Here is a 14,313-nt window from a genome sequence, read left to right as displayed (position 1 = left end):
TGAGAGTCCAAACACTTCACCCACTGCACCACTTCCTAGGTTGCAAAACATGGATATTTATTTATTTATTCATTTATTTGAGGCAAATTGAGAATAAGGGGTAGGTAGAAAGAGAGAGAGTCAGAGAGGTACCAGCAGCCCTGCTTCACCACTCACAAAGCTTTCTTCCTGCAGCTGGGAACCAGGAACTTGATCCTGAGTCCTTTCACATTGTAATAGGTGTGTGCTCAGTCAGGTTCGCCACCACCTGGCCCCTAAAACATGTATATTTTATTGGGTTTTTTGTTTTTTTGTTTGTTTTTTTACCAGAGCACTGTTCAGATCTGGCTTATGGAGGTCCAGGGGATAGAACCTGGGACTTTGAAGCCTCAGGCATGAGAGTCTCTTTGCATAACCATTATGCTATCAACCCCTGCCCAAAAGATGTATATTTTATAATAGACATTAAATATACTATGTCTCTTACACATAGGGTGGCATAGTCACTTTTTAAGGGGAACTTTTTTTTTAATGTCTTTATTGGGGAATTAATGTTTTACATTCAACAGTAAATACAATAGTTTGTACATGCATAACATTCCCCAGTTTCCCATTTAACAATACAACCCCCACTATGTCATTTATCATCCTTCATGGACCTGTATTCTCCCCACCCACCCACCCCAAAGTCTTTTACTTTGGTGCAATACGCAAATTCTATTTCTGGTTCTACTTCTGTTTTCTTTTCTGATCTTGTTTTTCAACTTCTGCCTGAGAGTGAGATCATCCCATATTCATCCTTCTGTTTCTGACTTATTTCACTCAACATGATTTTTTCAAGGTCCATCCAAGATCGGCTGAAAACGGTGAAGTCACCATTTTTTACAGCTGAGTAGTATTCCATTGTGTATATAGACCACAACTTGCTCAGCCACTCATCTGTTGTTGGACACCTGGGTTGCTTCCAGGTTTTGGCTATTACAAATTGTGCTGCCAAGAACATATGTGTACACAGATCTTTTTGGATGGATGTGTTGGGTTCCTTAGGATATATCCCCAGGAGAGGAATTGCAGGATCATAGGGTAGGTCCATTTCTAGCCTTTGGAGAGTTCTCCAGACTGTTCTCCACAGAGGTTGGACCAATTGACATTCCCAACAGCAGTGCAGGAGGGTTCCTTTGACCCCACACCCTCTCCAGCATTTGCTGCTGTTACCTTTTCTGATGTATGACATTCTCACAGGAGTGAAGTGATATCTCATTGTTGTCTTTATTTGCATTTCTCTGACAATCAGAGACTTGGAGCATTTTTTCACGTGTTTTTTGGCCTTTTGGATCTCTTCTGTGGTGAATATTCTGTCCAAGTCCTTCTCCCATTTTTGGATGGGGTTATTTGTTGTCTTGTTGAGTTTGGCAAGCTCTTTATATATGTTGGTTATTAAACTCTTATCTGATGCATGGCATGTAAAGATCTTCTCCCATTCTGTGAGGGGTCTCTTGGTTTGGGTAGTGGTTTCTTTTGCTGTACAGAAGCTTTTTAATTTGATGTAGTCTCATAGGTTTATACTTGCCTTAGTCTTCTTTATAATTGCATTTGTTTCCCTGAAGATGTCTTTAAAATTTATGCGGAAAAGATTTCTGTCAATATTTTCCTCTAAGTATCTGATAGTTTGTGGTCTAACATCCAAGTCCTTGATCCACTTGGAATTTACTTTTGTATTTGGTGAAATACAGTGATTCAGTTTCATCCTTCTGCATGTTTCAACCCATTGTTTCAAACACCATTTGTTGAAGAGACTCTGCTTTCCCCATTTAATAATCTGAGCCCCTTTGTCAAAGATTAGATGTCCATAAGTGTGGGGAAACTTTTTTTTTTTTAACCAAAGCACTGGAACTCTGGTTTATGATTGTGTGGGAGATAGAAACTGGCTAGGACTTTGAGCCTCAGGCATGAGAATCTCTTTGCATAACCATTATACTATCTACCTCCCCACAGGAAGCAATTTTTATAAATAAAATATATACCTTAAAGGCATTCCTCATTTTGAAACAGCAGCAGGTTATCTTAATCTGAAATGTTTTCCTCTCTTTTCTAGGAAGTTATTTTAGGTTATGTGAAAGAGATGCCTCTTCATCTCTAAGATTGACCAGGAACCCTGATTTGAACAGAATAAATGGATTTTGCTCCAAACCACAGGAAAGTCCAAAAACTGCCTCTGGTAAGTTTTTTTTTTTTTTATTTCTTTATTGGGGAATTAATATTTTACATTCAATAGTAAATACAATATTTTGTACATGCATAACATTTCCTGTTTTCCGTATAACAATAAAACCCTCACTAGGTCCTCTGTCAACCTTCTTCGATCTGTTTTCTCTCCACCCACCCACCCCAGAGTCTTTTACTTTGGTTCAATCAATTCCAGTTCAGGTTCTACTTGTGTTTCTGTTTCTGATCTTGTTTTTCAACTTCTGCCTGAGAGTGAGATCGTCCCATATTCATCCTTCTGTTTCTGATTTATTTCACTTAACATGAATTTTTCAAGGTCCATCCAAGATTGGCTGAAATGGTGAAGTAACTATATATATATATATATCACAACTTGCTCAGCCACTCATCTGTTATTGGACACCTGGGTTGCTTCCAGCTTTGGCTATTACAAATTGTGCTACCAAGAACATATGTGTACACAGATCTTTTTGGATGGATGTGTTGAGTTCCTTAGGATATATCTATCCCCAGGAGAGGAATTGCAGGATCATAGGGTAGATCCATTTCTAGCCTTCTGAGAGTTCTCCAGACTGTTTTCCACAGAGGTTGGACCAATTGACATTGCCACTAGCAGTGTAGGAGGGTTCCTTTGACCCCACACCCTCTCCAGCATTTGCTGCTGTTACCTTTTCTGATGTATGACATTTTCACAGGAGTGAAGTGATATCTCATTGTTGTCTTTATTTGCATTTCTCTGACAATCAGACTTGGAGCATTTTTTCATGTGTTTCTCGGCCTTTTGGATCTCTTCTGTGGTGAATATTCTGTCCAAGTCCTTCCCCCATTTTTGGATGGGGTTATTTGTTGTCTTGTTGTTGAGATTTGCAAGTTCTTTATATATTCTGGTTATTAGCCTCTTGTCTGATGTATGGCATGTAAAGATCTTCTCCCATTCTGTGAGAGGTCTCTTGGTTTGAGTAGTAGTTTCTTTTGCTGAGAAGAAGCTTTTTAATTTGATGTAGTCCCATAGGTTTATACTTGCCTTAGTCTTCATTATAATTGGATTCATTTCATTGAAGATGTCTTTAAAATGTATGGGGAAAAGAGTTCTGCCAATATTTTCCTCTAAGTATCTGATAGTTCATGGTCTAACATCCAAGTCCTTGATCCACTTGGAATTTACTTTTGTGTTTGGTGAAATATAGTGGTTCAGTTTCATTCTTCTGCATGTTTCAACCCATTGTTTCCAACACCATTTGTTGAAGAGACTGTGCTTTCCCCATTTAATAGTCTGGGCACCTTTGTCAAAGGTTAGATATCCATAGGTGTGGGGGCTTACTTCTGGGCTCTCAATTCTATTCCACTGGTCAGTGTGTCTATTCAAGTTCCAGTACCAAGCAGTTTTGATGACAATGGCCCTATAATACAATTTGAGATCTGGGCGTGTGATGCCTCCGGTTCTGTTCTTTTTTCTCAGGATTTTTTTTTGGCAATTCTAGGTCTTTTCTGGTTCCAGATAAATATTTGTAGCATTTGTTCTCTTCTCCTGAATAATGTGGTTGGGATCTTGATAGGGATAGCATTAAATTTGTATATGGCTCTGGCTAGTATATTCATTTTGATTATGTTAATTCTTCCAACCCGTGAACATGGAGTATCTTTCCACTTCCTTGTATCTTTTTCAAATTTTCAGTATACAAGTCTTGCACTTCTTTGGATTTAATGTATTGTAGTGCCATTGTTCTAAAAAACAATTTGTTTGCTCTGATATATTACAAGTATTATAGTGATGTTCTTGTTTATAAGAGGTCTTTTAATACCTCTTTCAGGGCCGGCTTGGTGATAGTTGCCTCCTTTAACTGTTGTTTGTCTAAGAAGGTTTTGATCCCTCCATCTAGCTTGAATGAAAGTCTAGCAGGATATATAATCCTTGGTTGAAACCCTTTTTCATTCAGGGCTCGATAGATATCTTGCCACTCCCTTCTGGCTTTTAGAGTTTGAGTTGAAAAATCTGCAGAAAGTCTTATGGGTTTTCCCCTGTATGTGACTTTTTGTTTCTCTCTTGCAGCCTTTAGGATCCTTTCTTTATCCTTACTTCTTCTCATTGTGACTATGATGTGTCTTGGTGTTTTCAGGTCTGGGTTGATTCTGTTTGGTACTCTCTGGGCCTCTTGCACCTTGATATCCTTTCTGTTATTCAGGTCTGGGAAATTTTCTTGTATTATTTCCTCTAGGATGTTTGCTTCCCCTTCCTCTCTTTCTTCCTCTGGCAGGCCAATTATACGAATGTTACTTCTTTTGAGATCATCCCATATGTCTCTGTTGTTGTTTTCAGTGTCTCTCAATCTCTTTTTAAGCTCTTTCACCTCTTTCTTAGTTTTCTCTAACTCATCCTCTGTCTGACTAATTCTGTTTTCTGCTTCTGTTAGTCTGCTTTCCCTTGCCTCAGCTTCTTTCTTCATTACAGCTATTTCAGCTTTCAGTTCTCTAATTGTCTCAAGATAATCAGTATTTTCCTTGGGGGTCTCAACTGTTGTTTCCCTAATACTGCCATTTCTTTCCTCCAATGTTGTTTTCATTTCTGTGATTAATAAGTTTATTATTGCTTGCATACTTTTCTTATCTATGGTTACTTCTGACTGATTTGTGGTTTCTTCTGGGCTCTTGTCTTCATTCATTGGGGTAGCAGTTTTATTTGTTTTTAATCTACCCATTTTTTTTAATTTATGTGTTTCTCTCTTTTTTTTTTTTTTTTTAATGTTCTGTTGTTCCTCAGTTGTTGTGTTTTGAGCACAAGTAACACTGTACTAAATACCTTTATGACAATTGCACTCACCAACCTCCGGAATAACCGTAGCAACTGAAGTAAGTATTGAAGGAGTTTAATCGTTACCAGTTAGCCAAACAATTTCTCCAGTCCGTGAAAAAATAGTAACCAAATCCCAGTGAAGAAAGAGAAAAGGAAGAGAGGATAGCAAGAATAGACAGTTATGCAAATTTACTATCCAGTGTATATTCTAAGGGTAACAAGAGTGTAAAGGGAACTAGAGCAGAGATACACACATAGAGAGTCCACTCTGGGTCAGATTTCTTCCCCAAAGTAATTCACAAATTCAGAAAGTCAAAGAAGAAAGAAGTGTATGACAAGATTAAAAAAAAAAAAAAAAAGAGAGAGAGAGATTGAGAGAGATAAGAGAGAGAAAAGGGAGAAGATAGGAAGAAGAGTTGTAATTAAAGAGCAGTGCGAGGAACTTCCCAAATGTGTATCAGTGAATTAACAAAAAAAAAAAAAAAAAAAAAAACCCTGTTTGGTGGTATGGGGTATCCTGCTAGTAGCTGGTCCCAGGCACTGCTTATGGGGGGAGGGGGGGCGGCGGGAAGGATGTATGCTTGAAAATTAAAAGGAAGAAAAAAGAATTTTTTCCCCCTACTCTAATTCTTAACCCAAATTAAGTTATAGAAACATCCTTGGTATGACCGTTATGGCCCCTTATTGGATGGCCTGCTAAAGGCAGAAAATCCTATTGTTTACACGAGATGTGTCCGGAGCTCAAAGGCTGGCCGCTTCTGCTTCTCCGGGCGCCATTTTCCGGGAAACCCCGCCCTCCAGACTTTTTTAAAGGATTTCTCAAAAATGAAAACTAGCTCCAAGTCCTTTGATCCAATGAGAGCTATACTCAAGAAGTCTTTGGATCCACCCTCAGGGTCGCGGTGGACCCTGGCAACTCCCAAGAGGCAGCCCCCGAGCTAAAGTGCTCTCTCCGGGTCCTCTGCCCGCCGCGCTCTGCAACCGGCGGAGGAGCCGCCTTCCCGGGCGGGCGGAGGACAATGCCCGGCGCACTCGCCTTGCCTGGCGCCGCCTGGGAATTCTGGCGCCCCGCTAGTCCGTGTCACCTTTGCTCTAATTGTTAACCCAAATTAAACTGTAATAACTTCTTTGGTGCCCCCCCCCCCCTTATTGACTGGCCTGCTAAAGGCAGAAAATCCTACCTTTGCCGACGATGCTATCAGAGCACTCGCTGTTAGCGACTTCTCAGGCCGTCGCCATATTACCTCCCCTCTTGCACTTCTTTGGTTATGTATACTCCTAGATATTTTATTGTGTCCTTTGCTATAGTAAAAGGAATTGATTTTTGGATTTCAACTTGTTCTACCTTAGTGTTTCAATAGAGGAATGCCACTGACTTTTGAATGTTAATTTTGTAGCCTGACACCTTACTATATTGCCTGATGATTTCCAAAAGCTTCTTGCTGGATTCCTTAGGATTTTCTATGTATACTATCATGTCATCTGCAAACAGGGAGATTTTGACTTCTTCTCTTCCAATCTGTATGCCCTTAATTCCTTGCTCCTGCCTGATTGCTATGACAAGGACATCCAACACTATGTTAAATAGTAATGGTGATAGTGGGCAGCCCTGTCTAGTACCTGATCTGAGTGAAAATGCTTCCAGTTTTTCACCATTGAGTATGATGTTGGCTGTAGGTTTGCTATATATAGACTTCACTATCTTCAGGAATTTTCCATCTATTCCCATTTTTAGTAGTGTTTTGATCATAAAGGGATGTTGTATTTTGTCAAAGGCTTTCTCTGCATCTATTGATATAACCATATGGTTTTTGGTCTTGTTTTTGTTGATGTGGTGGATCACATTGATTGATTTACGTATATTAAACCAACCTTGCATGCCTGGGATAAAACCCACTTGGTCATGATGAACAAACTTTTAAATATACTGCTGTATCCGGTTGGCTAGAATTTTGTTCAGTATTTTAACATCTATGTTCATCAGTTACTGGTCTGTAGTTTTCTTGTTTGGTTGTGTCCCTGTCTGCTTTCGGTATCAAAGTGATGTTGGCGGCATAGAAGCTAGAAGGGAGTATTCCAGTGTCTTCAATCTTCTGGTAGACTTTTAAAAGTAGAGGTATAATAATAATAATAATAATAATAATAATAATAATAATAATAAACAAGGGCAACAAAAAAGAATAAATAAATATTTTTTAAAAAAAGTAGAGGTATTAGTTCTTCTTTGAAGGTTTTATAGACTTCATTTGTAAAACCACCTGGTTCAGGACATTTATTTTGGGGAAGATTTTTGATAACTTTCAATTTCATTAGCTGTGATGGGCCTGTTCATGTTATCCACTTCCTCTTTACTTAGTTTTGGAAGTTGGTAGGTATTTAGGAAATCGTCCATTTCTTCCAGGTTCTCTAGCTTGATGGCATATAGTTGTTCATAGAAGCCTCGCATGATTTGCTGAATTTCAGCAGTGTCTGTTGTGATATCTCCTCTTTCATTTACTATCTGATTTATTTGGGTCTGAAGAGACTCTGCTTTCCCCATGTAATAGTCTGGGCCCCTTGTCAAAGATTAGATGTACATAGGTGTGGGGTCTCCTTCTACTTCTTTAAGGTGTGCAATCAGGCTGTTTATTTTTTCTTTTTCTTGTTTCCTAATGTGTGCTTGTATGGCTATGAATCTCCCTCTCAGTACTGCTATAACTGTGTCCTAAATATTTTGATATTTGTGTCTTCATTTTCTTTTTTTTTTAATTTTAATTTAATTTTATTTTATTTATTCCCTTTTGTTGCCCTTGTTGTTTTATTGTTGTAGTTATTATTGTTGTTGTCGTCGTTGTTGGATAGGACAAAGAGAAATGGAGAGAGGAGGGGAAAACAGAGAGGAGGAGAGAAAGACAGATACCTGAAGACCTGCTTCACCGCCTGTGAAGTGACTCCCCTGCAGGTGGGGAGCCAGGGCTCGAACCGGGATCCTTATGCCGGTCCTTGTGCTTTGCGCCACCTGTGCTTAACCCGCTGCGCTACATCCCGACTCCCTTGTGTCTTTGTTTTCATTGAAATCGAAACATTTTGATTTCTTTCTTTATTCCTCTTTGACCCAGTAGTTGTTAAGGAGTGTACTGTTGAGCTTCCACATTTTAGGACTCTTAATCATCTTTTGTTGATTGTTAAGTGTTAGTTTAATTCCACTGTGGTCTGAGAAGATGCTTGGGATGATTTCAGTGCTCTTGAATTGGCTGATGCTGTCTTTGTGGCCTAACATATGGTCTATGCTTGAGAATGACCCATGTGGACTTGAGTAAAATGTGTATTCCAGTTTCTTGGAGTGAATGACTCTGAAAATGTCCAATAGTTCTAGTTTATCTACCTCATTTAGCTCCCTCATTTCTTTATTGATTTTCTGCCTGGATGACCTATCAAGTTGAGAGAGTGGGGTGTTGAAGTCCCCTACTATGATTGTGTTGCTGTTAATATATTGCTGTAGCTCTTTCAGTAGATGTTTGATGTATTTAGATGGCTTCTCATTGGGTACATAGATGTTAATAATTGTTAAGTCCTCTTGATTGACTTATCCTCTGAGCATTAAGTAGTGTCCATTCCTATCTTTTTTAATCTTATCTATTTTAAAGTCTATCGTGTCAGATATGAGAATAGCTGTTCCTGCCCCTTTTTGTAGGTCATTGGCCTGTATGGTAGTTTTCCATCCTTTTACTTTGAGTCTGTGTTTCTCTTGTTGAGTTACGTGGGTCTCCTATAGACAGCATATTGTTGGGAGATTTTTTTCTGATCCATCTTCCTACTCTGTGTCTTTTAATAGGTGAATTCAAGCTATTTACATTTATTGATATCAAAGATTGAAGATATTTTAACACCATTATTGTAGAGTTTTAGAGTGTTCTGATATATGGCCTATTTATGGTGGTCTGACCGTTTATAGGAGACCTTTCAGAACTTCTTTAAGGGCAGGCTTTCTGATAGTTGATTCCTTCAACTATTGCTTTTCTGAGAAGGTTTTTCTGCTTCCATCTAGTCTCAATGACAGTTTAGCAGGATGCAGTATTCTTGGTTGAAAGCCTTTCTCATTGAGTACTCCATAGATATCTCGCCATTCTCTTCTGACCTGGTTTGTGTGGAGAAGTCTGCTGCTAATCTATGGGTTTTCCTTTGTAGGTGACTCTGTTTTTCTCTTGCAGCTTGCAGGATCCTTTCTTTATCTTTATTTCTTTCCATTCTAAATAGGATGTGTCTTGGTGTCTTTAGGTCTGGGTTAATTCTGTTTGGGACCCTCTGGGCGTCTTGAATCTTTATGTCTTTGATGTTGTCTAGACTAGAGAAGTTTTTAGCTATTATGTCCTGAGGAATGCTTTCTTCCTCTCCCTCTCTTTCTTCTGGGAAGCCAATAATGCGTATATTGTTTCTTTTGAAGTCATCCCATAGGACTCTGTTGTTGTTTTCAGTATCTCTTAATCTCTTTTTGAGATCTCTTACTTCTTTTTTAGTTGTCTCTAATTCGTCCTCCATCTTGCTAATTCTGTCTTCAGCCTCATTAATTCTATTCTCTCTCCCTTCTACTGTTTTCTGGAGTTCAGCTATTTTGTTACCCTGTTCTGATGCTGTTTTTTACTTGTTCAGCTAGTTGTGGTCTTAACTCAGCTATTTCAGCTTTCAGCTCTCTAATAACCTTGAGATAATTAGTGTTTTCTTCCAGAGTCTCATTTGTTGTTTCTGCATTTCTGATTACAATTCTCTCAAACTTTTTACTCACTCCTGTGATTATTTCCTTAACTAGTGTTTGGATGTTGACCTCATTATTTTGTGGTTCGACCTTTGGGGCTTTTATCTGGACTTTTCCTGGTTCATTTCTCCAATATTTCTTCTTGTAGGTTTAACCATTTTACATATTTTGTTTTGAAGTCCCTCTCTCAGTACTTTTCATATTACTGATCACTATTGCCTGGATTGACTTGTGTCTAAGTAAGGCAATTAAAGGGTTCACAGTTGTGGAAGTTAACAGTTGTTTCAATAGTATTTTAATCCCTGTGTTGGAGCTCAGTGGCTTAAAAACCTCTTTTGTTCTTTTTCTTCCCTGTTGGCTATTGGAGCCTGAGGGCTTTCAAAGTAGGCTTCTTAGCTTAATCACTGACTCCTTACCAAGAGATAAAGCAGGGTATGGCAGAGATAATGCAGTGGTTATGCATAGAGACTTTCACAGCCCCACCACTATGCCACTGAGGTACAGGTCTCTCCTGAGTTTCCTGGTTAGATCTCTGTCTCCTGGTGTCAGCACAGGGCCTCCCTGCTGCTGCTCCAGAATCTGAGGGCAGTAGCAATGGAGACTCACAGTTCCACTTGGTAAGTCTCAGGGGAGTCCTCTCCTCCCTTCAACTGTCCCCTGCTTGTTGAAACAGACTGGAGGTGGTGTCTCAACTGATAAACTGCTGGACTGTTACCAGCCACTTAATATCTCCCTAGGCTCCTCTCTGTCCACCAGCCACACGTGTTTGCACTCACCGGTGATTTGGTGGGTTCCTGAAGTTGTTCTAGTCCTGTCTTGTTTTGGTCCCAGGTGGTCTTCTTTTTTTTTTTTTTTTTTTTTTTTTTTAAGATTTATCTTATGAAAGAAGGAGAGGGAAAACAGAATGCAGTGCCATAAATCAAACTCAAACCTGAAGCACGTCTCTGCCTACTTAGCCACTTCCACAAATGCTCATTCTGTCAATTTTTTAAATTTATTTATTTGTAAAATGGAAACACTGACAAGACCATAGGAAAAGAGGGGTACAGTTCCCCCCACCAGATCTCCATATCCCATCCAGTCCCCTGATAGCTTTCCTATTCTTTACCCCATGGGAGTATGGATCCAGGGTCATTATGGGGTGCAGAAGGTGGGAGATCTGGCTTCTGTAGTTGCTTCCCTGCTGAACATAGGCATTGACAGGTCTGTCAGATTTTTTTATTTTGATTGATTGATTGATTTTTAATATTTATTTACTTTCTTTTTTGTTGCCCTTGTTTTTCATTGTTTATAGTTATTGATGTCATTGTTGTTGTACAGGACAGAAAGAAATGTAGAGAGGAGGGGAAGACAAAGAGGGGGAGATAAAGATAGACACATGCAGACCTGCTTCACCACCTGTGAAGCAACTACCTTACAGGTGAGCCAGGGGCTCGAACAGGGATCCTTACTGCTGTGTTTGCGCTTTGCACCACGTGCACTTAACCCGCTGTGCTACTGCCCGACTCCAAGGTCTGTCAATTTTTAAGCAAACTAGGTTTGCTTAGTTACTGTATACAGCTTCCCCAAAGAAGTGTCTGCAGAGTTTTGTTTGTTTGTTTTTTATTCATTTAATAATGATCAACAAGACCATGGTATAAGAAGGATATAATTCCACAAAGTTCCCACCACCAGAGTTCAGCATCCTATCCCCTCTATTGGAAGCTTTCCTGTTCTTTTTCCCTCTGGGAGCATGGACTCAGGATCACTATGGGGTGCAGAAGGTGGAAGGTCTGGCTTCTGTAATTGCTTATCTGCTGGACATTGGCATTGGCAGGTCAATCTATTCTCCCAGCTTGTTCCTGCCTTTCCCTAGTGGGCCAGGGATCTGGGGAGGTGGGGTTCCAGGGCACATTGGTGAGGACATCTGTCCAGTAAAGTCAGGTTTGTGTCATGGTAGCATCTACAACTTGGTGGCTGAAAAAGCATTAAGATAAAAAGCAAAACAAATCATTTAGGAAGTTAAACTAGAGCTTTTTTATAGAGTAGATGCACCAAAGTAAACAGTGGTCTAGACATTCTCTTTTAAGGGAGTCGGGCAGTAGCGCAGTGGGTTAAGTGCACATGGCACAAAGTGCAAGGACCAGCTTAAGGATCTCAGTTCGAACTCCCAGCTCCCCACCTACAGGGGAGTCGCTTCACAGGTGGTGTAGCAGGTCTGCAGGTGTCTGTCTTTCTCACCCACTTCTGTCTTCCCCTCCTCTCTCCATTTCTCTCTGTCCTATCCAACAACAACGACATCAATAACAACAATAATAACTACAATAATAAAACAAGGGCAACAAAAGGAAATCAATAAATATTAAAAAAATATTTCCTTTTGTTGCCCTTGTTTTATTGTTGTAGTTATTATTGTTGTTGTTATTGATGTCGTCATTGTTGGACAGGACAGAGAGAAATATTAAAAAAAGAAGAAGAAAAAATTCTCTTTTAAGAGGAGGGATGAAAATGTCACATTTGAAGGTATGTTGGTGGCAGAGTGACAGCCATCACTGTTTCAACCTATCCCTTCAAACTTATCTTTAACTCTAAGCTTTGTTACTAGCACCATGATGGAAAAGGAAAAGAGAGCATATCTTATTAACTGTAGAGGCTCAGTAACTAATTCATTGTTGCTTCTTATTAATTTTTAAAAAATATTTATTTATTTTCCCTTTTGTTGCCCTTGTTTTTCATTGTTGTAGTTATTGTTGCTGTTATTGATACCGTCCTTGTTGGATAGGACAGAGTGAAATGGAGAGAGGAGGGGAAGACAGAGGGGGAGAGCAAGATAGACACCTGTAGACCTGTTTCACAGTCTGTGAAGACACTCCCCTACAGGTGGGGAGCTGGGGGCTCCAACTGGGATCCTTCTTCCGGTCCTTGGGCTTTGCGCCACCTGCGCTTAACCCACTGCGCTACCGCCCGACTCCCCATTGTTGCTTCTTTATGGGGTTACACTGGGGTCAGAAACATTTTCCTCAAAGAATATTAAAGAGAGGTAGGGAGACAGCATAAATGGTTATGCAGAAAGACTTTTGTGCTTGAGACTCTAAAGTCCCAGATTTAATCCCCTATTCCACCATAAACCAGAGGTTTGCAGTGTTCTGCTCTGTCTGTCTCTCATTAAAATAAAGCAAAGAAAATAGGGGAAGAGGGAGACAGGCTGGGAGTATGGATTGATCTGTCAGTACCCATGTTCAGTGGGGAAGCAATTACGGAAGCCAGACCTTCAACCTTCTGCATCCCACAATGATCTTGGGTCCATACTCCCAGAGGGTTGAAGAATAGGAAAGGTATCAGTAGAGGGGATGGTATATGGAGGTCTGGTGGTGGGAATTGTGTGAAGTTGTACCCCTCTTATCCTATAGTTTTGTCAATGTTTCCTTTTTATAAATAAAAAATTAAAATACACACACACATATATATATATATATGATCTTTCCTAGCTTATAGACCTCCTTAACTCCATTTTGAGTGGCACACTTCTTAACAAAACCTCAAAACCTAGATATAGACCAGGGCCCATGAGATTAGGGCTTATGTACACATATATCCACAAGTTGGGGGAAAATACATACCGTAAAGCAAAAGTGCACAATAGTTTGCAACGAGTCAATAAATGAAGCAAGCAAGTAGAAAGACCCAAAAAGTTACCATAAAGTACCTAATGAAGTAGTTTTCTACTTAGACTAGATACTCTCCTTCACCTGCATATTACACTTCTCTTAATCACTCCAAAGCTAACCTTGTCAGACAAATTAAGGACTACAAAGGGTAATTAAGGGTAATTAACTGGCACACTTTATTTTTTTTAATTTTTATTTATATATATTTTTATTTATTTATTTTCCCTTTTGTTGCCCCTTGTTGTCTTTTTATTGTTGTTGTAGTTGTTGTTGTTATCGATGTGGTTGTTGTTGGATAGGACAGAGAGAAATGGAGAGAGGAGGGGAAGACAGAGAGGAGGAGAGAAAGACAGACACCTGCAGACCTACTTCACTGCCTGTGAAGCGACTCTTCTGTAGGTGGGGAGCCAGGGGCTCGAACCGGGATCCTTACGCCGGTCCTTGCGCTTTGCGCCACCTGCGCTTAACCCACTGCGCTACCGCCCGACTCCCACTGGCACACTTTAATGATAACTCTTTAGTCACTACCAGGCCACCACATCATCTGGGGCCCTTGTCAGGGAGACCTGAGGTTCCCATACAGACATGATGGGCCTAGACCTCTAACAGATCCCTTTCACCACTGTCACTGGTCTTCTCCAACAGGAACAGCATAATGAACCCCTCTGTGGCCCCCTATCAGACCTCGCCCTCAATTTGGATCAACAAGGGTGGGGAGTGTTCCATTCTCTGAATTGAGGTTAGGTAGTATAATCTGCCTATCACCCAAGGATGATGGGTCCTGAAATTGGTGCAGCCTGGAATGTTCCTAGCTGTGACCATGGAATGTGAACTCAGACCTACAGGGATGTAGAGGTTACACTGGCTCCTGTATTGAATATGGGCCCCAAATCAAATTGATGGAGTTTACAGTTAACAATATTTATATATTCTCCCCA

The 14,313-nt window shown here is 40.0% G+C and overlaps 1 protein-coding gene across 1 annotated transcript in view; it reads left to right on the top strand.

Annotated features, from left to right (window-relative positions):
- The window catches only part of FAM162A (family with sequence similarity 162 member A), a 54,133-nt gene that overhangs the window by 27,221 nt on the left and 12,599 nt on the right, over positions 1-14,313 (top strand). The window contains exon 2 of the mRNA XM_060198273.1: positions 2,075-2,197. Within this exon, the coding sequence (XP_060054256.1) occupies positions 2,075-2,197 (123 nt within the window). The remainder of the gene's footprint in view (positions 1-2,074; positions 2,198-14,313) is intronic.

Source organism: Erinaceus europaeus, chromosome 9 (genome assembly GCF_950295315.1).
Source record: "Erinaceus europaeus chromosome 9, mEriEur2.1, whole genome shotgun sequence".
Taxonomy (NCBI): Eukaryota; Metazoa; Chordata; class Mammalia; order Eulipotyphla; family Erinaceidae; genus Erinaceus; species Erinaceus europaeus.
The sequence above is the reverse complement of the archived record's forward strand: the minus strand, read 5'-3'. Positions and strand labels throughout refer to the sequence as shown.